We start from the raw sequence: 27923 nt of genomic DNA on the forward strand, positions 1-27923 counted from the left end.
CTCACCATCCTCAAATTCCTTAAATTACATTTTCTTGTGTGTGTGTGAGTGTATTTTATATATAATGCAGGATAGTTCTTAATATATTGTTTGAATAGTATTACTTTCTTATAAATAAGTATAAATGGGGCTATAATTCATTATTAGCATGGGCTTCATAGTAAGTGTTAATAATATTTTTTTTAATCTTTTTGTACCTCAAAGAAATTGACTTCTCCAGATGGCTCTTCTTACTCAAGATCAAGGAGGTTTTGGAAAGGTTTACCATGTAATAATAAGAGGTAGACATGCAGCTCTAAAGAAAGTGCCTGCTTCATTAATGACAAAGGAAGACATTGACAGAGAGAAGAGAGTGTATCGGTAAGTAAAAGCATCTATAATCCTGTTGACTAAACACTGAAATGTTGGATTTATGGAGACTGTACAGGGATTAAGTAACTGTTCTGGGCTGCATTTCCCGAAACCTTCTTAACACTACGTCGTTCTTAAGTTATACCTTAAGGTGTACCTTAACGTTAATACGTGTTTCCCGAAACTATCTTAGTTAAGAATACCTTCTGTAAGTATTACTTTCGTAATGTTGGTCTGGACCACTCTTAGCCATACCTTATCACTATTGACAGTTAATTCCACTAGTGGCCACCACTGTGCAAAAAGCGTCTTTACATGTCAGTCTATACGAATATAATTCTGAAGTTGTAATATACACCTAATGTTCAATCAGGCTAATTTTTTTTAATGAAAGGATTACAATTGTCATTACACTAATGTTTGTTAGATTTTTAATTATATTATCCAAAGGTACATCAGCTGGCAAACCATTAGACAGGAAAAGCTTAGGAGCCTATTTAAAGGGAATGATTGTGGAGGGGAGTTTGGTCAAACTATGGCAGCGAGACAGCGAATAGTTGTGCTAAATCAAAGACGGCGCCGTCCGCGGAGCCATTTAGTGTATATGCACTATTTCATACGTGAAAACTTTAGTCCCCTGGCTACCATGTCAGAAGCCGCTATTCAAAATAAATTTCGCCTGCCACGACAGCAAATTGAGCAGCTTTTAGATCTTGTTGGTCCAACTTTGTCGAGACAAACTGGACGGAGCTACCCTCTCAGCCCTGAAATCCAGCTGCTGGCGGCTCTCCGTTTTTATGCCATGGGGAGTTTTCTGGAGGTGGTTGGGGATGGATATGGGCTGAGTAACACCTCGGGGTGGCGGTGCGTTCATTCTATTCTATTCTATTCTATTTTGGCTCCTGCAATGGGTAGGGGGGTGTCCTATCCCTGTGCGTTGAGCCGACCAGATGAACCAGTTGTTTCCAGTGCTGACGGTCTTGTGCCAGCTGCTCTGCATCCTCCACAGCAACTCCATGTTGTTGGAGGTCGCCTGCTAGGACGTCAAGCCATCGGGTGCGGGGTCTACCTCGTGGTCGTCTCCATCCTGCGGCTCTTGGATCAAACTGGAGAATGGCTCTCGTCGGATGGTCAGGAGGGAGGCGGAGGACATGGCCGAACCAGCGGGTGCGACGTTGCGCAGCTAGGCAGGATGCTCTGGGCTGGCACATGCGGGCTCTAAGCACTTGATTGGAAACCCGCTGGGGCCACCTGATGTTCTCGATGGTTCTGAGAGCCCTGCTATCAAAACCATCTAATCTTGTAGCCAGTGTCTTATTTAAGGGCCAAGTCTCCGAGCCATAAAGCAGGATGGAGAGTACTGCGGAGTTGTAGATCCGAAGCTTCGTCTTGCGTGAGATGGTCTGGTGCCGCCAGAGTGGTTTCCAGAGAGACTGTAGGGCTGACGCAGCCAGGGCTCTTCTGCGGGTAATCTCTGGTTTTAGGTCCCCGTTGTCTGTCACTATGGATCCCAGATACACAAAGCTTTTGACAGGCTCTACAATGTCATTGCCAAGCAGCAGGGAAGGTGGATGCGGTCCGTCACCGACGTACATGAACTTGGTTTTCGCCCAGCTCACCTGAAGGCCAAGCTTCTCAGCCTCTTCACTGTATATGCCCAGAGCGTCTCTCAGCTGGCTGTAGGACGTGCTGAGCAGGATGGTGTCGTCAGCATACTCCAGGTCAGTCAGGGTGTAACTGCCAAAGGACACTCCGGGGACCCGCTCACAAACCCTGGACATCAGATGGTCAATGATGCAGTTGAAGAGGTCGGGAGCAGCCACGCAGCCCTGGCGAACGCCACTGGAGATGGGAAACCAGTCTGAGTCTCTGCCGTTGATGCGGACACAGCTCTGAGCGTTGCTATAAAGCAACTTGAACAGGGCAACGATCTTGGGTGGTGCTCCAAGGGCGTGTAGGATACTCCACAGTGAAGTGTGGCAAACGGTGTCAAATGCAGCCTTCAGATCTATGAACCCGATGTAAAGATGTCGGTCTTTACGGAATTCATAGGTCTTCTCTATCAGCAAGCGAACGGCAGAGATTTGATCTGTTGTGGAGCGTTCATTCAGTAACAGAAATTAGTTATTTACACAATAATGTAATGCAGCTGCTGGGCAATCATCCCTGATTGTGGAGTAAATTAACACACTATGGAAAATATATTGTAATAATATAAATGACTCTTTCAAATGCCAGTGAAGGCATACTGCCAGTTAGTGTAGCGGGTTGACGCATGATGCGGTTGAGCATGAAATTGCTGGTTCGCGTACTCATGTCAGAATTATATAAAATTTAGTTTGCAAGTTCAACTATTTCTGAAGTGCTTCTTTTATAAAAAAATAAAATATAAAAAATTCGCATAAAGCAGTGAAACAACCCCTGCATAGAGTAAATAATCGATTCTTGAGCTATCGATATAAGCCACTTCAGCACCGCCGCCACGGACAGCACCTGCTAACGTCGCACTTAAGAAGGTTTACCTTAAGTAACCTCCTAAGGTATAGTTCGAGGAACACACCTAGAAATGGTATACCTTTAGTTAAGTTATACCTTTAGAGTCTTCGTAGCGCGCTAAGAGACAACGTTATCGGGAAATGCAGCCCTGAGCTTTGAATTCATGCAAAAATGCAATCAAGATACAGTCGACCTGTGGTTGAGGATATGGTCACTGTTAGCACAATGAAAAGTTAATGTAGTCTTGATTGTGACCATTAGCTGAGACCCAGATCCAGACCATGTGTGGTCTCAAAATTAAGACTCCAACTCATGTATTTCAATCTCAGATCAATTTCTCATCCAAATGTGGTGAAACTCATCTGCGATCCTCGGCTAGATAAAGAGCTCAAGTGGAACATTCCTCTGGAATATATTTCTGGAAAGGATCTGGAAAAAGTTATGTTTACATCCCACATATCTATACAGGTACTGTTCTAAATCAATATCAAATCAAGTTTGTGTTATACATTAGGAAGAAAAATTTCACTTTTTTGCAACTTGTTAATGCTTGATGTACTTCAGTTTATTTGACCAATTTTTACAAATGCTTGCTTCAGAAATCATCAAAATAATATTAAAAAGAAAAACGATTAAAACCAAATCATCCGGAAATAACCAAAACGTTCAATCAAAACACTTAGTCGTCTGGATTATATACATTTAAATTATATTATATTTGTACCTTTATTTATTTATATAACGTCTTTAATAAATATATAATATATAATGTCTTTAATAGAAAATGCATTATCTCTTTTTTTAACAGCTTACTGAATCAGTCTTAGTCACGATTATCACTGGCATGTGTTCTGGACTCAGAGAAATGCACAATTTAAACATCATCCACCAGGACCTCAAACCTGACAACATCATGGTGAGTGTGTTTCTGGCTTCAGCAGGTTTACAGGGCATCCGGATAGTCTTCACAGCGCTTCACTTTTTCCACATTTTATGCTATGTTACAGCCTTATTCCAAAATGGATTCAATTAATTATTTTCCTCAAAATTCTACAAACAATACCGTATAATGACAGCATTAAGAAGTTTGTTTGAAATCTTAGCAAATTTATAAAAATAAAAAAAATCACATTTAAGTATTCTCAGCCTTTGCCATGACACTGAACATTGAGCAGGAGCTCCTGTCTCCACTGATCATCCTTGAGATGTTTCTACAGCTCGACTGGAGTCCACCAGTGGTGTAGTCTACGTGATACGCAGGTATACGCCGTATACACACTAGGAAAGGCCAAGGATTTCCGTATACCCACTTAAAAAAGCGTGTGGATACGTAACAACATCGTTTTGCAGACATCCCAAGTCTCCCGGAAGTTCCGTGAGTCTCCCGCATATTTATAGCGGCTCCCTGATGCCCGCAAATTAGTTAAATTCTCCCGCAATCTAGAGCGAGCGAGCAAGAGCGCGCATGTGAGACACAGACTGTGCACGTGCGCACGGCAGAGAGCGAGCGAGAGCGAGAGACCTTACGTGTGTGTGCTGGTGTGCACCTAATGAAGCGCATGTAAGACGGAGAGCATCCTGATTGGCTTGTTTCGCTAAGTCAACCAATCAATTGTCAGTGTGGGTGGGCTTTTATCTCTTCTCCCGAACCGAATCAGCTCAGTGTAAAACTGGAGCGCCATGGCAGAGGGAGAGTGCCCCAAAAAACAAAAGTATAAAGTATAAACATAATGACAATATTGCACCCTGTACAGTTTGTAACTGACATGTTATGGTTGAGTTAAACAAGTTTCATTTCATGTGCATATTTTTCAGGTCGGCTAGTTGCCAAGGCTACATGAAAACAACAAACTCCTTAGACCTGTTTAAAGTTGCAATGAAATATAAATAAAAGCAGTTTACATAAATAGTATAAGCAGCTTATGTAAATAGTAAAAGTGATCTACATAATTTTACATATTTTTTTTTTTACAAATAATTGCATAGGCCTATAGAAATTATATATTAATGATATATTATATTATACTACTGTATACAAGTAAAGTCATGTTCTGTGGGGGGGGGTTTTGGGAGGGGGGGATGGGGAGGGGGGGTCTGCTTTTGTGACAGAACTTTCATTCATAAACTAACCCCGTCTGTGTTGCGAACATAGACTGTGGTTGCGATTGCGAATCACTAACGTTTTTGGACTATTGGGGACCATTTGGACACCAGCCAATCAAATAAAAAATATAGCTACCGAACAGCCAATCAGAAAATAGCATTGCTGTATCTGGGTAAGATTTAGATATTCCCACAACAACAACGTTTACATTCTGCCACCTACTGGTGGGTTAGTTTAATGTTTTATTTCCAACATTTCTTAATTGTATATTCAAAAATATTTAAAACAATCTCTCAACATTTTCAGTGTAAATGATTTAATTTAATTGGCAACAGCCCTACAGTGTCTTATTCTAATTTAATTTGTAGATCAAATTTAAGAATATAAAATGAAAGCTGAAGCATAGCCTATAATAAGATTATGGGTATATTGCATTACAGATACTGGCACACGTCTAATTTAAAACATTTACACCAATAAATTACTATATGGTGATATTAGTTATCAATACACTGTAAAAAATTGAATTTCTGTTAATTAAATTGCATCAATTCACAGAAATTCAATTTGGCCAACTGAAAAATTTAGATGTGATCAGTCACTAGAACATTTTCAATTGGAGACCTGAATTTTTTTTTACAGTGTAGTTATTGTAATTAGCTATTGCAAAGAGATTCATTTTTCAATAGATAGCTTCAATAGCCTTTTTCAAGATGATATTTTGAAAAATGTTGGTAATCAGACAGTTGGCAGCACCCATTGACTTTCATAGTCTATATTTTTTCCTACTGTGGAAGTCAACTGTCTGATTACCAACATTTTTCAAAATATCATCTTTTGTGTTAAACAGAAGAGAGAAACAACTTGAGGGTGAGGAAATTACAACACAATTTTAATTTTTGGGTGAACTATACCTTTAAGAATGATTATACTATATGAATATGGTACCTGGAGCACAGGTTTTATCAGCTGACATGTCTGTTGTCGCTTATAATAAATTGGAATGTTGGATGGGTGCGTATGAGGCTGGGAGGGGAAAAAAAAAATCACAGTATACTCACTACAAAAAACTAGACTACACCACTGGAGTCCACCTGTGGTCAATTCAGCTGATTAGACATGATTTGGAAAGACACACACCTTTCTATTAGGGGTGGCACGGTACATGGAAAAAAACCAAACCGTTCGGTTCGCTTGTCTCGGTTCGGAGTGTGTGCGTCGCACGGTTCGCGCATCGTGCCCGTATGTTACCTCAGACAGTGGGTGTCCTTTTCGCGCTAAATAAGAGGTGTGTGTGTGTGTGTGTGTGTGTGTGTGTGTGTGTGTGTGTGTGTGTGTGTGTGTGTGTGGACATACAGTAAAGTAAAAGGGGAGTGCTGCAGGTCACGTCACATGTAGAAATGAAAGTGGGCGAGATAAGGAAGGCTGCCCGGAGTTGGAGGATGTGCTAGCATCGTATAGTAGGGCAGATGCAGTGCGGAGAGCGGGAGCCGCGCGTGCCCGTTGCACACACACACACACACACACACACACACACACACACACACTGGCAGTGTTTGTCTCGCGAGTCGCGCAGCTGAACCGCGGCTCGTGGATTGCAAATACAGACGAATATTGTCCATTATGTCACATTTTCCGGTGTTCTCCTCCGACCACTGTCTGTCTCGTGCTTTGATTTATGATGGGCAGCAAATATCTGCTGCAAATGCGACCGTGTTCCCCTCTGTCTAATACACACATGCATATGTTGTATATAAGTAGTTCACATGATAAATGTAACATTTAAAAGTTAAGATGCTTCTAGTTTTAATAATTTAAACATGCCTTTGAAGTTTGGGCAGAAACTTCTGGCAGTGTTGTGTTTTCGTGTATTTGATGTTATTTTTTCACAGCGCTGGATGTCATATGGTGATTGTGAAACACACGGGACACTTCATGGTGAAATGTGTTAATCAGGTCAGCTGAATTAAAGCCACAGTGCATTGTTCTGATCAAAATTGATATGATTAACATGAAAAATGTTACGCCAATGTGTCGGACTCGGTAGACAGCCAGTTAGGAAACAACTTGATATAACAATTTTTAATACTGTATCCTAAATTGTGGATGATTAAGCCATATATACCATATGCTGAAGTACATTTCTGGAGTGTTAACGATTAAAAACAACAACAACAACAACGGTACAGAACCGAAAACTGTGACCCTAAAACCGGGATACGAACCGAACCGTGGGTTTTGTGAACCGTGCTACCCCTACTTTCTATATAAGGTCCCACAGTTAACAGTGCATGTCAGAGCACAAACCAAGCCATGAAGTCCAAGGAATTGTCTGTAGACCTCCGAGACAGGATTGTATGGAGGTACAGATCTGGGCAAGGGTACAGAAACATTTTCCTGCACTGAAGGTCCCAATGAGCACAGTGACCTCCATCATCCGTACATGAAGAAGTTTGGAACCACCAGGACTCTTCCTAGGCCTGTGTCAGGCCTGTGTGGGGGAGTGGCCAGATGGAAGCCACTCCTCAGGAAGAGGACAGCCCGCCTGGAGTTTGCCAAAAGGCACTGAAAGACTCTCAGAACATGAGAAACACAATTCTCTGGTTTTATGAAACAAAGATTGAACTCTTTGGCTGAATGGAAAGAGTTATGTCTAGAGGAAACCAGGCACCGCTCATCACCTGGCCAATCCCATCCCTACAGTGAAGCATGGTGGTGGCAGCATCATGATGTGGGGATGTTTTTCAGCAGCAGGAACTGGGAGACTAGTCAGGATTGAGGGAAAGATGAATGCAGCAATGTACAGAGACATCTTTGATGAAAACCTGCTCCTGAGTGCACTGGACCTCAGACTGGGTTGAAGGTTCATCTTCCAACAGGACAGCGACCCTAAGCACACAGCCAAGATAAAGGAGTGGCTACGGGACGACTCTGTGAATGTCCTTGGGTGACCCAGAGCCCAGACCTGAACCCGATTGAACATCTCTGGAGAGATTTGAGAATGGCTGTGACCGACGCTCCCCATCCAACCTGATGGAGCTGGAGAAGAAGAAGAAACTGCCCCAAAAATAGTGTGCCAAGCTTTAGCATCAAACTCAAAAAGACCCGAGGCTGTGATTGTGCCAAAGATGCTTCGACAAAGTATTGAGCAAAGGCTGTGAATACTGATGCTTTTTATGTTTTAAATACATTTGCAAAGACTTCAAACAAACTTCTTTCACGTTGTCATTATGGGCTATTGTTTGTAGAATTGAGGAAAATAATGAATTTAATCCATTTTGGAATAAGGCTCTAACATAACAAAATGTGGAAAAAGTGAAGCGCTGTGAAGACTTTCCGGATTCACTGTACATCGAAAAACGTAGAACATTTTACTTTTAGTCCCTGCCAGTCTGAAATACTTGGTTTGATAGCACATCATTATAATCAGCAGATCTTATCGCAGATCAGGCGTCTGTATGATACGCTAATGTTTTTTCCCATCTGTTTGCAGGTGGAATATAGCACTCATCGGGCAGTGATTATTGACTTGGGCCTTGCAAAATTTGATAGAAATGGGCTTTTCTCTGGTCAAGAAGGAGGCAATAGGTATTACGCTGCTCCTGAAGTTCATCAAGGATTTAAAAGAGACAAGGGCTCTGATGTGTGGGCAATGGGCAAAATCACAGCCGAGCTCCTAATCACACCCAGAGCAAGACTCCCTACAGCGATCAGGGGAAGCGACGTCAGGTCATGCTTATCTGGTAATCCATATCGTATTCCTGTTTCCAACATGGTCAAGACCAAACCTAAACGCAGAGCTACAATGGACGATATCTACTCAGACATTCTAGATGCTGGGCTTTCTCTGTTACAGAAATGAATAGCTCGAAGGTTATTATCACTAAAGATGTGAGGGTTTTTTCCTTAAAATTTATAATATAATATTTTCATAGTTTTCTGATCAGCTCTTCCATACACTCTCAGAAAAAAAAGGTACATTGCTGTCACTGGGGCGGTACCCTAAGGTACAAAAGTGAAAAGGTACATCTTTGTACCTTACTCACCCCTAAAAGGTACATATCAGTACTTTAAGAGTGCATATTAGTACCTTTTCGGTTTTGTACCTTAGGGTACCGCCCCAGTGACAGCAATGTACCTTTTTTCTGACAGTGTAAGTATAACTTTTGTAATATTTTTAGACATACATGTTATTAAATTAGGATGCTAATATTTTTGTATTAGTTCATACAGTACTCTTAATATTTGAAGTTTGTGTGTGAACACAAAGACTTCTTTGTATTCAAGGTGCAGGTTTTTCATCATATCTATGCGTGATAGTTGATTATGATTTCATACATTTAACACCACAACTGCAGTTGGAAAAATACACAATTCATATGTTTGTACACAGAAGAAGCTGAAATATAAGAGTTTTGATTTAATATGTGTTGGTCATCAAGTAGTTCAAGTAGTTCCCATGTCTTATCTCATTGTTTTGATGATTATTATTGTAACAAAAAATAGTAATAATAAAGAATGAAGTGCTTGTAGTGCATTTTTTGGGGGTGTGTTTTTATGTATTTGGTATTTTAGCAAGGGATGCACTAATCATTTTTAACAGACTAGAAAGAATGAAAGGGCTATAATTCAAGAATGCTTTGGTATATAGACCTAAGTTTGGTCTTGTTTTAAAGCAGACACTTGGCAGATAGATTATTTCTAAAGTGAAAGCAATTCAAAATATGAAAGTATGAAAAAGTTATGGAAGTTTAAATTTACTGTAAATAAAAATACTGTACTAAATAATTATTTTATATAAAATATATATTTTACAAAAATCACTATATAAAAGTCACTATAAAATCAAAGCCATATGTCTAACCAAGTTGTGTTCCAAATTTGAAGTTGATATCACAAAAATTAAAGTCTCCATGAGATGTTGTTTAGGGTGCTGTACCAAAAACAGCCACCGGGTGTCATTCAAATTCCATTGATTGTTTTTTTGATGCATTTTCCTGTACATTTCTGTCCAAATATCCCTTCCATCACAAAACAGTCCCCAAATATGGACCCTTTAGACTCAGACCTTTCCGACGATATGTGTCAAGATTAGAAAAGATTTTGATTATAAAGTAGTTAAAATATTTGTTGTAATATGAAACATGACACCGCCCACTAGGGGGAGGAGCCCGCTAGAAGAATTTAAAGTACAATTTCCATGGTAACGCAATGTCCAATTTCAAAACGGTTTTCACAGGATGAATTTTGAGTTCGTAAGCTTTCGAATGATACCTAATTTATGATAATTACTAAAATATATGATACGAAAAAAAGGTGATCAAAAAAAGAGCGCCAGGTGCGGTGACAGTTAAGAGGTTAATGTATTTCTTATTTGCTCTTTAACAGTTGTTATTCTCTTCACAAGCGCTAGCCGGCATTGGTGCATCCAGCGTTTTTGGGGGCAAGCGCATGTTCAGCTTTGAAGATCGCACACTTGGCACAGCCTTTGCAATGGTACTGGTTTTTGTCTATAATACCCAAAAAATGGCTGACTTAGCTGCTCTCACAGACTTCTGGTATTTAACAAGAGAGTCCTTTAGAATTTCATATGATACCTGAAGTTTGTCCTTTTTCCACTTCCTTTCGGCCTTTCTACATGCCTGTCTCAATGCCCGAGTGGTGTTATTCAACTATGGCTCAGGAGTCAGCTTGTGAGATTTGGGCCTCAGTGGAGCCGTAGAGTCCAAAATCATAGTGCAAAGAGAGTTAAAACCATAAAGAAGCTCATCCGGGCTAAACTCACAAAGACCAAGCATAGAGGGTTGGGACAACTCAACAAACAATGAAGCAAATAAAGTAGCAGTGTTAGCAGTGATCCTCGGTGACAGGTGAGCTGAGGTTTGATAGTATTCAGTGCTGATGGTATGTGGAATATAATGGGTTTATGGTCAGAGAAATTATGGACACATATCTCGACCTCACCCATAGAGAACCCATGTGACATTATAAGATCAAGTGTGTGGCCATGAATATGAGTAGGTCATTTTACATGCTGCACTATATCAAAACCTTCCGTTAGGTTAATAAAGTCCTTTGCAAGTGAACTTGAAGGGCAGCAGACATGAATATTAAAATCCCCAATGATTAAAAACCTAACAAAAAGTTCCCCCCAAAAAGTCTGAAAATTCAGTCAGAAAGTCTTTATGTGACTTTGGAGGCCTATAGACTACAGCAATAACTAGCGGAATGTCCACAATCAGCAATTGCAGTTCAAACCTGTTATATGTTGTCGTTTGTAACATCCGACATTGAAACCATTCTTTAAAAAATGAAACCAGACCGCCACCCCGTCTCCCAGAACGAGTGGAGTTCACAAATTTACAGTAGGGTAGTGAAAGTTCAGAAAAAGGGGATGGGTCTCCATTTGAAAGCCACGTTTCAGTGATATAATAGGAAATCCAACGCTTGTGAAATGAAAAAGTCCTTGAGAATAAACATCTTATTTATCACAGGCCACGCGATGATCAGAGCTATTTTTATCAGCACTAAATCCTCAGTCAGCTGCGTTGCTCTATGCACCCCAGTACGTTCCAGGATTAAGTGCACGCAGTTTTGCACCAGCTGATGCATTGGTTGTAATCACCTTCTCTCGTAGACAGCCTAAGATGAAGATTAATCTTGCTGCCTGTCCGGAGCAGGAGCTTGATCTTGACGGCCACACCGTCACACTTACCCCGTCTTTTCCTGCGCATTTTCCCAAGGAAAGGATACTGAGGATGGCGTAGAAAAGGCGGAACATTTACATTTATGCATTTGGCAGACGCTTTTATCCAAAGCGACTTACAGTGCCCCTTATTACAGGGAGCAACATGGAGTAAAGGGCCTTGCTCAAGGACACACTGGTGGTCAAGGACACACTGGTGGTAACCGCTGGGATCGAACCAGCAACCTTCTGCATATCAGTTCCATGGTTTAACCCACTGGACACACTGGTGGAGACCACTGGGATCGAACCAGCAACCTTCTGCTTATCAGTTCCATGGTTTAACCCAAGGACACTCTGGTGGTGACCACTGGGATCGAACCAGCAACCATGGTTTAACCCAAGGACACACTGGTGGTGACCACTGGGATCGAACCAGCAACCATGGTTTAACCCAAGGACACACTGGTGGTGACCACTGGGATCGAACCAGCAACCATGGTTTAACCCAAGGACACACTGGTGGTGACCGCTGGGATTGAACCAGCAACCTTCTGCATATCAGTTCCATGGTTTAACCCACTGGACCACCATCTCACATGGTGGTAAGGATGCTAGAAAGGGAGGGGGAGAATGTCATGGCACATCTCATTTATGCATTTTGACAGACGCTTTTATCCAAAGCCTTATTACAGGGACAATCCCCCTGGAGCAACATGGAGTAAAGTGCCTTGCTCAAGGAGGTGGTGGTGGTGGTGACCGCTGGGATCGAACCAGCAACCTTCTGCATATCAGTTCCATGGTTTAACCCACTGGACCACCATCTCACATCAGTGGTGATTTGAAGATTTAAAAGTGTTTTTCGGTCATAATAAAAGTGAAGAAACAGCTTGCAGTAAAAGAAGCCATAAACATATAGACACACACAAACTAGCAACAGCCAGACACACACAACAGAGCTATCTTTTTACTTAAAGCCATAATGCAATATAAACTTTTTTAAATTTTTAATGCTGTAATTATTTCTTGAGATGTACATAATAATCAAAGTTGTTATACATTAATACTTAATTTAAATAATGGATCTTGAGAGCAAATGTCATTGCTGGCTATGCAGGCCTCACTAAGCCTTCGGATTTCAACACAAATATCTTAATTTGTCTCTGAAGATGAACGGAGGTAATGGAAAAACTGGGGTGAGGACTCATTTGCAGGGAAAGGGAATTTATTAGAATAAAACAAACATAATAGCAAAACAAAACCCATGAGGGGGAAAACATTTAATCAAGAATAACAAAAACAACAACTTGAAAACATACCATATACATACCAAAACATACCGGAACTGGGACCACCGCACTCGGGACCACCGGAACTGGCACCACCGCACTCAGGACCCCCGGAACTGGAACCACTGCACTCAGGCCCCCCGGAACTGGGACCACCACACTCAGGACCCCCGGAACTGGGACCACCACACTCAGGACCACCGGAACTGGGACCACCACACTCAGGACCCCCGGAACTGGGACCACCGCACTCAGGACCCCGGAACTGGGACCACCGCACTCAGGACCCCGGAACTGGAACCACTGCACTCAGGCCCCCCGGAACTGGGACCACCACACTCAGGACCCCCGGAACTGGAACCATCGTACTCAGGACCACCGGAACAGGATCCCCTGGAACTGGGACCACCGGAACAGTCACGGAGAAAGCCTTCCTTCTCCTCCTCTGTTTCGGGACCACCGGAACTGGGACCACCGCACTCAGGACTCCCGGAACTGGGACCACCGCACTCAGGACTGCTGGAACTGGAACCACCGCACTCAGGACCCCCAGAACTGGAACCACCGAACTCAGGACCCCCAGAACTGGAACCACCGCACTCAGGACCCCCGGAACTGGGACCACAGCACTCAGGACCCCCGGAACTGGGACCACCGCACTCAGGACCCCCGGAACTGGGACCACCGCACTCAGGACTCCCGGAACTGGAACCACCGCACTCTGGACCCCTGGAACTGGGACCACTGCACTCAGGACCCCTGGAACTGGGACCACTGCACTCAGGACCCCTGGAACTGGGACCACCGCACTCAGGAACCACGGAACTGGAACCACTGTACTCGGGACCCCTGGAACTGGGACCACCACACTCAGGACCCCCGGAACTGGAACCACCGCACTCTGGACCCCTGGAACTGGGACCACCACACTCAGGACCCCCGGAACTGGAACCACCGCACTCCGGACCCCTGGAACTGGGACCACTGCACTCAGGACCCCTGGAACTGGAACCAACGCACTCTGGACCCCTGGAACTGGGACCACCGCACTCAGGACCCACGGAACTGGAACCACCGTACTCGGGACCACCGGAACTGGAACCACCGCACTCTGGACCCCTGGAACTGGGACCACCGCACTCAGGACCCCCGGAACTGGGACCACCGCACTCTGGACCCCTGGAACTGGGACCACCGCACTCAGGACTCCCGGAACTGGAACCACCGCACTCTGGACCCCTGGAACTGGGACCACCGCACTCAGGACCCCCGGAACTGGAACCACCGCACTCTGGACCCCTGGAACTGGGACCACCGCACTCAGGACTCCCGGAACTGGAACCACCGCACTCTGGACCCCTGGAACTGGGACCACCGCACTCAGGACTCCCGGAACTGGAACCACCGCACTCTGGACCCCTGGAACTGGGACCACCGCACTCAGGACTCCCGGAACTGGAACCACCGCACTCTGGACCCCTGGAACTGGGACCACCGCACTCAGGACCCCTGGAACTGGAACCACCGTACTCGGGACCACCGGAACAGGATCCCCTGGAACTGGGACCACCGGAACAATCACGGAGGAAGCCTTCCTTCTCCTCCTCTGTTTCTGGACCACCGGAACTGGGACCACCGCACTCATATAACAATCATATAATGTTATCATAACATTAATAACTGATTGGGGATGTCATATTCATAAGATTATAATTGTATACACTATTGTAATAAAGCGTTGTGAACTCTTTGGGCTCAGTTGCTGTGTTTCAGCGTGTTATTATGGGAACACATCCACAACAAGTGTTAAATCTCTTCAGCTTCAGCACAACTCAAACAGCAATGATGTGATTTCAAACAGTTACATTAAAGATGTTACTTTTACTGTAATATTAAACATTTTATTTATATTTGTAATATACATTTTACATATTATATGTTTAATATTTTTTCAAAAACATTGATTCACTATCTTTAATAACTAGCACATGTATTGTTAAAAACTATTATTTCAGTTTTCATCAATAACATGGTTAGATTAAAATAAATTCCTTATTGTCCATGAGGAGGCTATTTCATTTTATGTATCCATGACACATGCATTTTGTTTCTTTATACGTAGCCTAAGTAATGTTAGCCAATGACTACTTGTATTTGGGTATTTTATTGTATTGTATTTTATTTTTATGTTAGGCAATATTTTTTTGGTAACACTTTCTCCGTATGGTGATGGATTATGTACAAGATATATCCACTTTATTCTCAGGGGCGCTACTGTGGAAATACCTGGAAAGTAAGCTGGCGTTGCAGATTTTAAGGGACAAAACACAGGTGAATGTAATAATAAATAAGGATCACATGCAACCAATAAAAAAAATCGTCTCAAATCGTCTCATCTACAATGTGCTGTTTGCCTTTGGTACCCATGAATTCCCTGGTGTGTCTCATGAGCCAGGTTTATCAGCTTACAGCGAAATGTAGAAGGAACAATAACACACAATATATATTTTAACTTAGGTTACGTTATTTATGAAAATATATAATGCACATTATACCTTTATAGTGCATTATGTATAAGGGCTTTAAGTAAAGGGTAACAGATGCTAAAAATACCAAAATACATATACACATTAATGTAGGTACTTATCAATTTTAGAACAATACTTTGTAAATAAATACACAAACCCAATCAAATCCCTCGCTGAATCTCATTTGTTTATGAAGCTTTACTGTATTCTCTGATAAATCACTTTTTTTTTTTTTTTTACATCAACCAACTGCAAAGCATTCGGAAGCTGATGCCAGAGGAAGATGACCTGCGTGCTGATCCAATCACTGGAAATTCATATTTCGACACCTCATAACAAAACAATAGATATATCCTGAATAATTGAAAGTCTTTGTTTTTAGGTATGTGCATGGATGGACAGAAGAATATGGGCTGTACACATATGTTAGAAAGGTTTGGTTTATTAACATCTTATGCTCTGGACCATTTTTGGGCGATTTCCGCCCCAAATTGAAAAGATTCCCATACCCACAGTGGTCTCTAAACATTACATAAAATACTGCTAAAAGTTATAAACATTTAAGTATATGTTGTCTGAGCTGTAATAAGAGCACACCACTACATGCACTGAGATTTGCACTTTCAAAAATGAATTTATAACCAAAAAATCTAACATTTTGTTTGTCTGTACTTTATATTTTATATGTTTGTTTATTGTAGCACAGACAACATATACTATAATATTTATGACTTTCAGCAGTGTTTTATGTAATGTGTTTTCTGTAAAATGACACTGGTATACTGCATTTATACCACTGTATATGAGGAGACTTTAGGCGGAAATTACATAAAAAGGAAATATTCCTCCCTTCAGATTAATTTGAATAAATCTTGCATCCAACATAAAAGACAAAATATTTTCATTTCCAGTATTTGCTGCCATCTAGTGGAAGCAGCCAAAACTTGTCACAGCCACTTTCGTCTATTTCTGTGGGTTATTACAGCTCAGACAACACATGTTTATCACTTTTAGCAGTGTTTATGGAACTTCAAATGACACCAAAATTGTGTATTTAGAGACAACTGTGTGTGGGTATGGGAAGCTTTTCACTTTAGGTAGGCCAAATCCAGGCGGAAATGATCCCAGAGTCATTTAGTGTAAATAAGTTACTATAAAATACTAAAGTGAATCATATCTAGTGATTTATTCATGACCTATCGCTTCATGTATACCCCCAAGTTGTAAGTCGCTTTGGATAAAAGCGTCTGCTAAATGCATAAATGTAAATGTAAATATCTCCTCATATGAGCTCAGAGCTCCTCCAGACATTTAAAACTTAAAGTATATACTTGATGATATCATTCCCGACCCCAATCAGGATCCTTGGAGTTATTAAGTTAATAGAGATTTTTGTGATTATATTCTGTGCCCAATTAGAGAAATCAATAAATGATAAAAGCCATCGCAGTATCCATCATAACAATAATTCAGAATGTGTTAAAGGTATGCATTTCAGTACCAAACCGTCTCGAACGTGTGTTAACCAAAATTACTAGTCAACTAAGAAGAAAATATATGAAGATAAGGAAATAAGGTTTTTCTCCTATCCCATTATTTGGCCAAAGAAGTGCTATTGAAGACTTGAAATGACGTTTCTCTGTCTTCACATGAAAAGATTTCAACGGAAGCCTATTCATGCGCTTCTGTGAGAGAGACACTGAAACTGATGATCATGTTTTCTTCAAGTGTGAACATGTTTAGGAATTATGGCTTGCATTTCAGCATTATAATGTGCTCACGCAGAACCATAAGAGACAGGAGGACTTTGATAAATATCATTATTCAGAAGTATTTAAAGGTTCAAAATGGACTTAATGTTAGAAGGTCTTCTCTGTCTCTCTTCTGCTCTGTAGGGTTATACAAACTAGAAGTTTGCCACAAAGGTTGATACTTGAATTGTGTTCAATATTTAAAAAAAAAAAAAACTTTTTTATGGATATGCTTTAAATTTTCATTAGAAAAATTATTATTTACCTTAATGAAAACTGTCAATTTATTATTATTGTTATGATTATTATTTTTTAAATGGTTAACATCAAATTTTTTTGTTGTGTTGAGTAATCATAACTGAGATAATGTTAAAGCCGATTGGATCGGATGAAATGAATTATAGAAACTGTTCAGCCATTGAAAGAACAAAGGGAAAATTCTCACAGAATACAAATATTCATGTGCACGCATGATTTAATAACTGTAAAAGAAAGGGTTATAATATTTGCATATGAATGTACATAAACATACAGGAAATGCACATTATGCACAAAACCAAACTCTTTTTACTTTATCGTAATGAATTAATTCTTTAAGGAATCATTTTACATTAGACACTGACTTGAGATGTGAAGATTTGATAACGAATGTTAATGGGTGATAATGTATGACACTTTAACTGATGTATGAATATATTTCTGTGGATTATGTGAACATCACTTGTGGTCGGGCTGTTGCATCAGAGCCAAATGTTCAATAGATTGAGTCCTGTGCATTTCTGTACCTTCATCTTCATCATCATCATCATCATCTTCAAAGGAATATGTGACTGTGAGAGACACAAAACAGTCGTTTATCTGAATATCTGTGCCTTAAGGTATTTTACACTCAACATCATAACATTTTTAATTGCCTTAAAATGAAGCACAAAAAAAGAAAAAGTGTCAAAAAAAGGCTGAATGTGTATAAAAGCTGCAAACATTGAATTATAAATATGTTCATACAAAACCACTGACAGAGAAAATAAGCATTTGTGGACTTTTGACTCAAAAGAGATCCTGACCTTCGCTCACATGACCCTCAGAAGAATGTAGCTCACATCTCACTGTATAAGTGGCTGAAATGAAAAGCTCAGTTAGTTTAAGACTGTGAAGAAATGCTTTATATCATTTGAAATACTGGTGTAATGCATACCTCCCCGGCGTTCTGTGCTGATAAGATCCTGGTGTTTAACGCCGTAGGAACCAAGTGTGCGATTCTTCTTCAGTGTGTTGTAACGGTAGAGAAGTATAGTGTTTTCAACTGTGAAAGAAACAGCAAACACACATGTATATCAAAGAAATTCTGCCTGCTGAACGGTGTTATTTACTTGCACACTTCTCAATCTCAAACACTGAATCTACATTCAAATGACTTTCTTTGTCCACATCGCAATACTTCACACAGCCTATGACAGGCAATGCAACAGAAGACTGGGTTTTTACAAACGAAAAAACGGGAAACGACCGTTTTCCGTCTGGGTGATCGACTTACGCTCGTCTTCAGGAATGAGTTTTCTTTTTAACTCCTTCACTGTGGTGTTGTTGAAATCCTCCTCTGAGTTCGCCACAGACACTGTTATTCTCTCAAGTTCGTGTATCGTATCTAAAAAGTAGATCTGAAAACTCATTTTGAATGAGCTCGAGCCTTTTCCAAATGACCTTAGGATGTAGAAGTAACTGCACTGATGAACTGTGACGTGATACTGTGGTGGTTAGGTTCACTTTCACTTTTTAAAGTTACACATTAGCCAACATACATAAGTCACGCCCACTGTTTCAGGCTTACTGTTAGCCTTTAGATCTGGAACAGAGGTAACTTTAGACTTTCCCATTGCCCATCATTTTGATTTAAAATTCCCTCATAATCTATTATTTTACAATATTATTTTACTTTATTACATATGTCTTGTTTTAATTTATATATTTTTATGTTTTATGTTGTTATTTTTAAGTTCATGTAAGTTGCTTGGCATAAAGACAAATAAAATGGACAGACAGATATTTTAAATGGACTGTGTGATATAGTCTGTTTACACCATGTAAAAGTAGCAGTTCTTTGTAATATGTGTAAAATTAGATGCTACTTATACTTTATTTTGGCAGATACATATTAGTGTTGTACTTGTACATGTTGTACATTGCTGTGTTTGGGCTTCAGCACGTTCGGGCAGTGTTTGTGGATGTGTCATGTTCCCACTGTGGGAACGTGACCATTGTGATGTCGCGGTCGAGACTCAGTGATCTCCGTGAGGAGAGAGAGTCCCCTCTGCCACACCCCAATCTACCGTCTCCGAGAGAGGTGGTACTTTGGCTGGTGGCCAGGTTGACCTGAGGGCGGTGCCGTGGTATTAAGAACCCCGACGATCATTCCTCGGGCCAAGCCCCCTCTCGCACATCGCTTCCCGCGAGTGCTGGACTGAAACAGCAGCCCGTCTCTGACGCCTCGTTCGTTCCGTTCACACTCCAGATAGCAGTGAGATGTCGATCGCCGCTTCCCAAGGTGGGCTAGAGTCCTTTGGGGATGACGATTAGGTTGTGCTCCGCCTTCGGGTGTGTCAGCGCTGCCTGATCTGACCTAGAGTTGACAGCCATGTTATCTCGGCCAGCCGCGAGCCTCGGGCTGGTGTGGAACTCCGCCCTGTCACGAGCGCTCGTGGTTGCGCGATCGGTTTTTGGGGGCGGCACCCAACAGCCGATGGGCCCCGCCCTCAATGCCTTTCGCTCCCGAGGTACATGAGGAGATCACGCGGTCCCGGAAGTCCCCGTGCTTCCCGTGACCGTTTGGTGGCCTCCTCCGCCTTCTCTACCCTTGATGGGGCCACGGCCTAGGGTACACTGGGGTCCCCCCCCACTGTTGAACTCTCTGTTGCGCACTACGGTGTCCAGAGAGGGCTGTGACGTGGCGTGGCTGTCCTAAGCACCCTCCCAAAGCCTGTGGGCTCATCTACTTCGGTGGCGTGGTCCTGCAGAGCTACGGGGCAGGCCGCCGCCCCTTTGCACATGCACAAGGGTGGAACCGATCCAGGGCTCTTCTATGAACTGCGTGCCGCCGCTGATCGCGCCCTCTGGGCGGTGAAGGTGGCCACACACTCCCTGGGTTGGGCGATATCCTCAGCTGTGGTCCAGGAGAAACACCTGGCCTTACCTGGTGATGTGGGGAGGCTGAGTGAGCCCGCCCGCCTCCTCATCTCGCCCATATCCCAAGCTGGCCTCTTTGGCGGCGCGGCTGAGAACTGCGCCCAACGGTTCTCGGCCGCCCCAGAGCAGACTGAGGCTGTAACACGTACTGCCCCGGTGGCCAGCTGCTGCACCCAGCCGCTGGCTCAGTCGCCTCAGCCCGCTCGCTGCCGAGGGCGCCCTCCCTCCTCCTGCCCGGCCCCAGCTGCAGCCTTCACCTGGGCCGCTCCGTGGATGTGGTTGCAGGATGAAGCCCAGTCCGCTCCCCAGCCTGGTTAAATGCCAGGCTGGAGGCGGACAACTCAGAGATGGGTCCCAGTTCTTTCCAGTGGATGGTAGCAGGGCCTCTCCTTCCCCCGGTGGAGGGCCGGGGGAAAATCCTTCTGCTGCTGGCTGCGCCGCTCTCATCCCTCTCTGTCGCCAGCCTCCTCTCAGAGCAGACCCCAGCTGCTGACTGTGCCCCCACACCGGGACGCTACGCCTCCCACGTCCGTGCTGCCTCGCTGCCCCACCCGGGGTACGTCTGTGGTTCGAGTGACCCTGCTGGTCATTTCCTGGAGCCTGGCTACAGCTTCAGGGACTGTCCGCTGGGTCACAAAGACCATCAGACTCGGCTACGCGATTCAGTTCGCGCAGGCTCCTCCCCGCGTCCGGGGAGTGCACGCTCCATGGTGGAGCCCAATATAAGGCCCCAGTCATGCGTGCGGAGGTTGCCACCCTACTGGCGAAGGGTGCGATCGAGCCTGTCCCTCCAGCCGAAATGAAGTCCGGCTTCCTCAGCCCTTACTTCATTGTACCCTAGGAAACCGGTGGGTTAAGGCCAATCCTGGACCTGCCCGTCCTGAACCGATCCCTTCACAGGCTTCCGTTCAGGATGTCGGTAGCGAACGCCTCCTCGGACGCGTTCGTCTGGTAGATTGGTTGCAGCGATCGACCTGAAGGGCGCTTACTTCATTGTCTCCTTCCTCGACGCGGACCGTTCTTATGGTTTGCTTCGAGGGGCGGACATTCAGTACGCGGTCCTCCCATTCGGACCAGCTCTGTCCCCTCGTGACACTACAAAGTCTATCGAGGCAGCCCTTGCGCCACTCAGGCAGCACGGGGTTCGCATCCTGAACTACCTCGACGACTGGCTCATACTGGGTCACTCTCGAGAGCAGGTGTGCGGACACAGAGTCCAAGTGCTCCGGCACTTAGCCCGTCTGGGCCTTCGGGTCAACTGGGAAAAGAGCGACTATACCCCGTGCAGAGGATCTCTTTTCTCAGTATGGTTTCCGACACGGTCGCCATGTGCGTGCTGCTTACCAGCGAGCGTGCGCAGTCACTGCTGACTTGCCTTCGTTAATTCGAGAGCAAGAGTGCGGTCCCACTGAAGTTTTTTCAGAGGCTCCTGGGGCATATGGCATCTGCAGCCGCGTTAACGCCACTCGGATTGCTTCATATGAGACCGCTTCAGCTTTGGCTTCGTGATCGAGTCCCGAGATGGGCATGGCATTCGGGCAAGCTCCGGGTCCCAGTGACTCGGGCCTGCCTGCAGACCCTCACCCCGTGGCCGAACCTCATTTCTACGGGCCGGTGGCCCTTAGGACGAGTTACCAGGCATATTGTTGTGTCAACAGATGCCTCCTCCACGGGCTGGGGTGCCATGTGCAATGGACGCGCTGCCGTGGGCTCCTGGACTGGACCTCCTGCATGTCAATTGCCTCGAGTTGCTGGCAGTATGGTTCGCCCTGCACCGCTTCCTAGCGTTGCTGAAGGGTCAACATGTACTAGTCCGGTCAGACTACACGGTCAGTAGCATACATCTATCACCAGGCTGATTTATGCTCCCGCCGTATGTCTCAACTCAACCGCCATCTCGTTCTTGGAGTCAGAAGCATCTGAGGTCCCTTCGTGCTGTCCATATTTTGGGAGTTCTGAACCGTGCAGCCGACGAGCTCTCACGGTCTCAGCCACTTCCGGGAGAATGGAGACTCCATCCCCATACGGTCCAGCTGATTTGGGAACAGTTCAGCGACGCACAGATAGATCTGTTTGCCTCCCACGACTCTTCCCATTGCAGCCTGTTTTATTCCCTGACCAAGGGCACGCTCGGCACGGATGCACTGGCGCACAGCTGGCCGCGGGGCCTGCGCAAATATGCGTTCCCCCAGTGAGCCTTCTCGCACAGCTTTTGTGCAAGATCAGGGAGGACAAGGAGCAGGTCCTTCTGGTCGCCCCGTACTGGCACGGCTGAACCTGGTTCCCCGAACTCTTACTCCTTGCGACAGCCCCTCCCTGGCCTATCCCTCAGAGGGACCTCTTCACTCAGAGACAGGGCACCCTATGGCACCCGCGTCCCGATCTTTGGAACCTCCACGTGTGGCTCCTGGATGGGATGTGGCAGGTTTGTGTACCCTACCACCTACGGTGGTGGCTACCATCACTTCCGCTAGGGCAGAGTCCACTTCGCATGCCTATGCGTTGAAGTGGAACCTCTTCGTCACCTGGTGTTCTTCTCGCCAAGAAGACCCCTGGAAATGCCCGATCGGGTCTGTGCTTCAGTTTCTCCAAGAAGGGCTGGAGCGAAGGCTGTCTCCCTCCACCCTTAAAGTTTATGTGCCCGCTATTTCTGCCCAACATGACCTCTTGGAGAACAAAAAGGTAAGTCAGCACGACCTGGTCATCAGGTTCCTGAGGGGAGCCAGGAGACTAAATTCTCCTCGCTCTCCCCTCGTACCCTCTTGGGACCTCTCAGTAGTCTTAGATGCTCAGCAGAGGCCTCCCTTTGAGCCTTTGCGATCAGTCGATCTTAAGTTCTTGTCTATGAAGACAGCTTTCCTGACCGCATTGGCCTCCATCAAGAGGGTAGGGGACCTGCAGGCATTTTCGGTTGACAAAGCGTGCCTGGAGTTCGGGATATGTGCCCAAGGTTCCCACCACTCCATTCAGAGACCAGGTAGTGAACCTGGAAGCGCTGCCCATGGAGGGGGCAGACCCAACCGTGGCATTGCTCTGTCCAGTACGCGCTCTCCGCGCTTAAGTAGACAGGACGCAGTGTTTCAGGACCTCAGACCAGCTCTTTGTCTGTTATGGTGGGGAGCGGAAGGGAAGAGCTCTCTCAAAGCAAAGGCTGTCTCACTGGATAGTGGACACCATTGTTTTGGCTTACCAGCAGCAAGGTCGACCATGTCCCCTTGGGGTCAGGGTCCACTCCACTCGGAGTGTGGCCTCCTCTTGGGCTTTAGCGCCTGGTGCCTCGCTAACAGACATCTGCAGAGCTGCAGGCTGGGCGACACCGAACACATTCGCCAGATTCTACAATCTCAGAGTGGAGCCAGTGTCCAACTATGTACTCACCTCTACTAGTGGCCGGTAATGGACCAGGCTCAGGTGTCTTCGCTTGCTCGCCATTCCACTCCACGGACTGGATACGTGCGATTTTCTCCTCAGGTGAGCTTCCCGAAAGCCCTGAGTTCCTCCAGCACTGTCGATGCCGACACCAGAAAGTCGAGCCCAGACCCTCGTGTCCGGCCAGGTGCCCCGTGTGCATGGTTCCCCTCCAGCGACCCCACACGTGTAATTCCACCGTAGGCCTCCTCAGTGAGCAGGTGTCTTCCCTTGGCAAGTCCCTGCCACCCCTGGGGTTAAAAATCCACCTTCCACTGGTACCCTAGAGTTTTCCCATATGCAGCCCTTAGCGGTGGGGTGGAGTTACGTATGCAAATTCCACATGCCCCTGGCATTGGCACTGCCATTGGGCGTTTTTGAATTCTAGAAGATGATTGGATGATTGAGAAGTCTCCGTTCCCTCCTCAGGGAACGAGGGTTACATACGTAACCATGACGTTTTTTGGTCTGTTTTGCACTCTTGATGTTTTAGAGATTCACCCCTTCACTTTTGAGTCCTTTTTTTCTGCATCTTGGCTGATTTGTAGATTGTATGCACAAAAAAACCTCTGTATTTTCATATTTTTGCCAATTTCCCATTCATTTCCTATAGGGGTCATTTTTGACCCGAATGTCCTGAGTGTGACTATTTTTTTTACGACCACTTAGACTTTTCAAAACCTGTCCCAAATTTTTTTGGGTGTTCATATACCAAGTACCAATAAAGTCACCAAGTTTGGACCATTCCGATGAAGCTACGATTTTTAACATTTTTTATTTTTAAAAAATCGGGTCAGAAATGACCGAAGAGCCCCAGAGGATTAAACACACGTTAGGCACTTTATTTCCCCTTTTAGAATGTTTTCTTCTTTTTATTGAAAGTAAATGCCTTTCTGATGTGATGTGTGATGGGAAAAGAGAGAAGAGCGAGTTCGGCAAAAGGCGGATTCGAACCCAGGTCGAAACCGAGTTTCATGAGTCTAATGCTGTGAATTGAGCGTCAAATTCGTGTCTAATCAGACGCTTTAACATTTTGGATCCACTCGCGCATTTGAAGCGAAATAGACGCGGTTAGAGACGAATTTCGCTTCTTGTGGGAGGAACACACAGCCGCTTCAGAGAGCACTTAAAAAGACAGAAACACACAAAAATAGGATCCGAGTCATGTGCGTCAGCTCTTAAACTGTCAACAATGAGACTCAAACAACAAAACACAAAGAGAAATCACTCGCTGCTCTTGACTGAATAACTTAGGCTAAGGATTATTCTATATTTCATTCATAATTTATGCAGTGAAGACTGTGAAGTGAGCTTTCTGTATATTTCCTGTCTGTTAGACGTGGATATCTTAAAACACTGTTTACAAGCTTACACGGGTCAAAAACAACGAAAACAATCACTTTTTGTGCATTTTGTGCAAGTAAAATCTGAACCGGTCTGACCGGGCCAGAAACACACTGAGCCCTGATATACTGAAGGACAGGTAATGTGAGATGTATTATAATGGGCTTATGTGAAGATTGTTGTAAGCTCACTTAAATTAAAAGCTGTTACATTTTGTAAAGCCTAATAAATATTCAAATTTATAGATTTAAATTATAATGTAATGTTAAACTGCTATAATTAATGGCTAAAATTGAGGGGGAAAATCAATTTCATAGAGACATCTGTAGCAGTATTAGTATCAGTTCGTGCCTTCTTTAATAAATATATTTAAAATATACTGTATTTATGTTGTTTCAACATTAATATGGAGATTAAATATTAAATTATTACAATATAAAAATATTACACACACACACACACACACACACACACACACACACACACACACACACACACACACACACACACAGAGATGTCCTGCAGGGGGCGACGGTGATTCGCCGATTCTCATCACTCTCATCTGAAGAAGATCAACATCATCATAATTCATCGATGCTAAGATTAGGTTAATCAATATGAATTAATCAATATTAACACGATCCCAATTATACACCTGACATCAAACTTTGTATATTCATATGATATTTGTAAACTGTGTAAAGTAATAATCGGCCTAATGGTTTAATTCTGTCTGCTCGTGTCAGTATTAATCATATCAATAACATACTTAGCATTTCACATTAGCAACATGAACGAGTGAAAAACACTCGCGTTTATTGATTTAATGTTTAAAGTTCAAGATCAATATTAATATTAGTGTGAACTAACACGAACTTTTAACATTGAGGTTAATAAATGCTGTATGTATTCTTCATTGTTAGTTAACTACTGTTAGCAAACCTTGTAAAGTGTTAGCACAAATGTACAGTGAGTTTACATCAGCTCTTACGAAAATAAAACATGGTTTTACTACAAATAAAACCAAAAAAACATGGTTATTGTAGTAAAACCATGGTAACTGCAAATTAACCATGGTTTTGCTTCTCTAACCACAGTTTAACAATGGTATTTGTGGTAAAACTGTAGTTGTATAAATGGTATTCAATTAGCCAAAAAAACATGGTTACTACTTTTTTTACTATGGTTTATTTTCGTAAACCTTACATTGACCACATCTATGGTTTCCAAAATACCATAAATAATGTAGAAAAATGTGGTATTTGTGTATTATTTGGTATATCATCCATCAAATGAACCAATGAAGCTTCTGACGCAAGATCTGTTATTGTACAGTAAAACTAAAGTCAGCTTTCATGCTGATGGTCGATCTTCAAGATATAATTAAAATGTTATATTATAATATAATATGGCTTTATATATATATATATATATATATATGAAGAGTTTCGTTGCAAAACGAGATATATCCATTTTGAGAAATGTTGGTTATTTGACATTATTATTTAAGACATCAACAGTCAAGTTCATTCACAATTTTTTGTACATTAAACTATTACTTGAGCTCAGTGAAGGCCGGGACACAATATTCTTCAAATCCAGGATATTTTTTATTTAATTTTATGTCCATAAATAAGTCAAAAACCATGCCAAAATGCAACATATTTATCTTAACATTGTCAAACATCTTAAATTGGTTAAAAAAACAATACATCATAAATATATGGAATAGTATATACAAATATTGATTAATAATAATAAGATTCCGAGTTAGTTTTGGTCAGAACATACACAACATAAGGTTTTTGTTGTTTTTTTTTGCAAAACGCTATATATCCACCTTATAATCTACTACGTAATACCATTAAGAAAAGCTAGTGAATCAATGTTTTGTGTGTGTGTGTGTGTGTGTGTGTGTGTGTGTGTGTGTGTGTGTGTGTGTGTGTGTGTGTGTGTGTGTGTGTGTGTGTGTGTGTGTGTGTGTGTGTGTGTGTGTGTGTGTGTGTGTGTGTGTGTGTGTGTGTGTGTCGGCATGACAGACCAACATTACTCGCAGTCGCACGATGACAATGTGTGTGTGTGTGTGTGTGTCGGCATGACAGACCAACATTACTCGCAGTCGCACGATGACAACAATTAATCTTTGGATGTTTTCCCTCCCCTGAATGCCTTGCCCGTTTGGTCTTCTCCCTTTGATGATTTTCTTAAGATGCCTTCCTCTTTCTCCCAACAGCAGCTGGAAAGACCGGCTCCAATCCGTCATCGAAATCCATAACGTTAGCTTGACTCTGAAGCTTTGATTCTCTGACTGACAGACAGCTGTTGATAAGTGACTTAGCCTACGTGACTGACAGCTCGCCTACAGTATAAACTGGTAAACGTTTTTTAGTTAGCCTATTGAATCCTCTTTTTAAAAATATGTTTTTTGTTTTGATATTATCGTTAAATCACTGAGCAAACTCGGAGCACTTCACCGGCGGTGACTCTCTCCTCGCGTGACATCCTGAGCTCGCGCAGCGTCCTAAACGTTCTATATCGCACTTTGTAAAGAAACTGGGCTGGCGGATATCGCGTTTTGTGAAAAAATACATTTTGTAGTTGGCTTAAAATGTACATTTTCAAATCTTATTAATGGCAGCAATTCACACATAGATTAAGGTACATCTAAACAGTGATTTCCAATAATAAAATCCAAATGTCAAAAAATGGCGTTTATCGCGTTTTGCAACCAAACTCTTCATATATATATATATATATATATATATATATATATATATATATATATAT

The 27923-nt window shown here is 43.3% G+C and overlaps 3 protein-coding genes across 3 annotated transcripts in view; 2 read left to right on the plus strand and 1 right to left on the minus strand.

Annotated features, from left to right (window-relative positions):
- The first annotated feature begins 204 nt into the window (after window positions 1-204).
- On the plus strand, window positions 205-8897 carry LOC307122355 (inhibitor of nuclear factor kappa-B kinase subunit beta-like). The gene is made up of 4 exons (XM_079810440.1): window positions 205-360; window positions 3177-3315; window positions 3656-3763; window positions 8445-8897. The coding sequence occupies exons 1-4, from the start codon at window positions 221-223 to the stop codon at window positions 8811-8813; spliced, it is 756 nt and encodes a 251-aa protein (XP_079666566.1). The 5' UTR covers window positions 205-220; the 3' UTR covers window positions 8814-8897.
- A 6794-nt stretch (window positions 8898-15691) lies between these two features.
- LOC307121321 (uncharacterized protein) lies at window positions 15692-18996 on the minus strand. The gene is made up of 4 exons (XM_079808840.1): window positions 18739-18996; window positions 18400-18507; window positions 18269-18322; window positions 15692-18034 (listed from the first exon to the last, which is right to left on the minus strand). The coding sequence occupies exons 1-4, from the start codon at window positions 18872-18874 to the stop codon at window positions 17922-17924; spliced, it is 411 nt and encodes a 136-aa protein (XP_079664966.1). The 5' UTR covers window positions 18875-18996; the 3' UTR covers window positions 15692-17921.
- A 6684-nt stretch (window positions 18997-25680) lies between these two features.
- LOC307121327 (uncharacterized protein) overlaps window positions 25681-27923 on the plus strand; it is a 32371-nt gene continuing 30128 nt past the window's right edge. Inside the window, exon 1 of the mRNA XM_079808854.1 lies at window positions 25681-25743. The gene's annotated coding sequence lies outside the window, so the exon portion shown is untranslated. The remainder of the gene's footprint in view (window positions 25744-27923) is intronic.

This window comes from Gobio gobio, assembly GCF_949357685.1.
Source record: "Gobio gobio genome assembly, chromosome: 25".
Classification (NCBI taxonomy): domain Eukaryota; kingdom Metazoa; phylum Chordata; class Actinopteri; order Cypriniformes; family Gobionidae; genus Gobio; species Gobio gobio.

Coding starts and splice junctions, on each gene's coding strand:
- LOC307122355 (XM_079810440.1), top strand. CDS start 221: ATGGCTCTTCTTACTCAAGATCAAGGAGGTTTTGGAAAGGTTTACCAT. Junction 361..3,176: donor AGAGAGAAGAGAGTGTATCG/GTAAGTAAAAGC, acceptor TTTCAATCTCAG/ATCAATTTCTCATCCAAATG. Junction 3,764..8,444: donor TCAAACCTGACAACATCATG/GTGAGTGTGTTT, acceptor ATCTGTTTGCAG/GTGGAATATAGCACTCATCG.
- LOC307121321 (XM_079808840.1), bottom strand. CDS start 18,874: ATGAGTTTTCAGATCTACTTTTTAGATACGATACACGAACTTGAGAGA. Junction 18,508..18,738: donor ACTCATTCCTGAAGACGAGC/GTAAGTCGATCA, acceptor TTTCTTTCACAG/TTGAAAACACTATACTTCTC. Junction 18,323..18,399: donor CAGCACAGAACGCCGGGGAG/GTATGCATTACA, acceptor TTTTCATTTCAG/CCACTTATACAGTGAGATGT.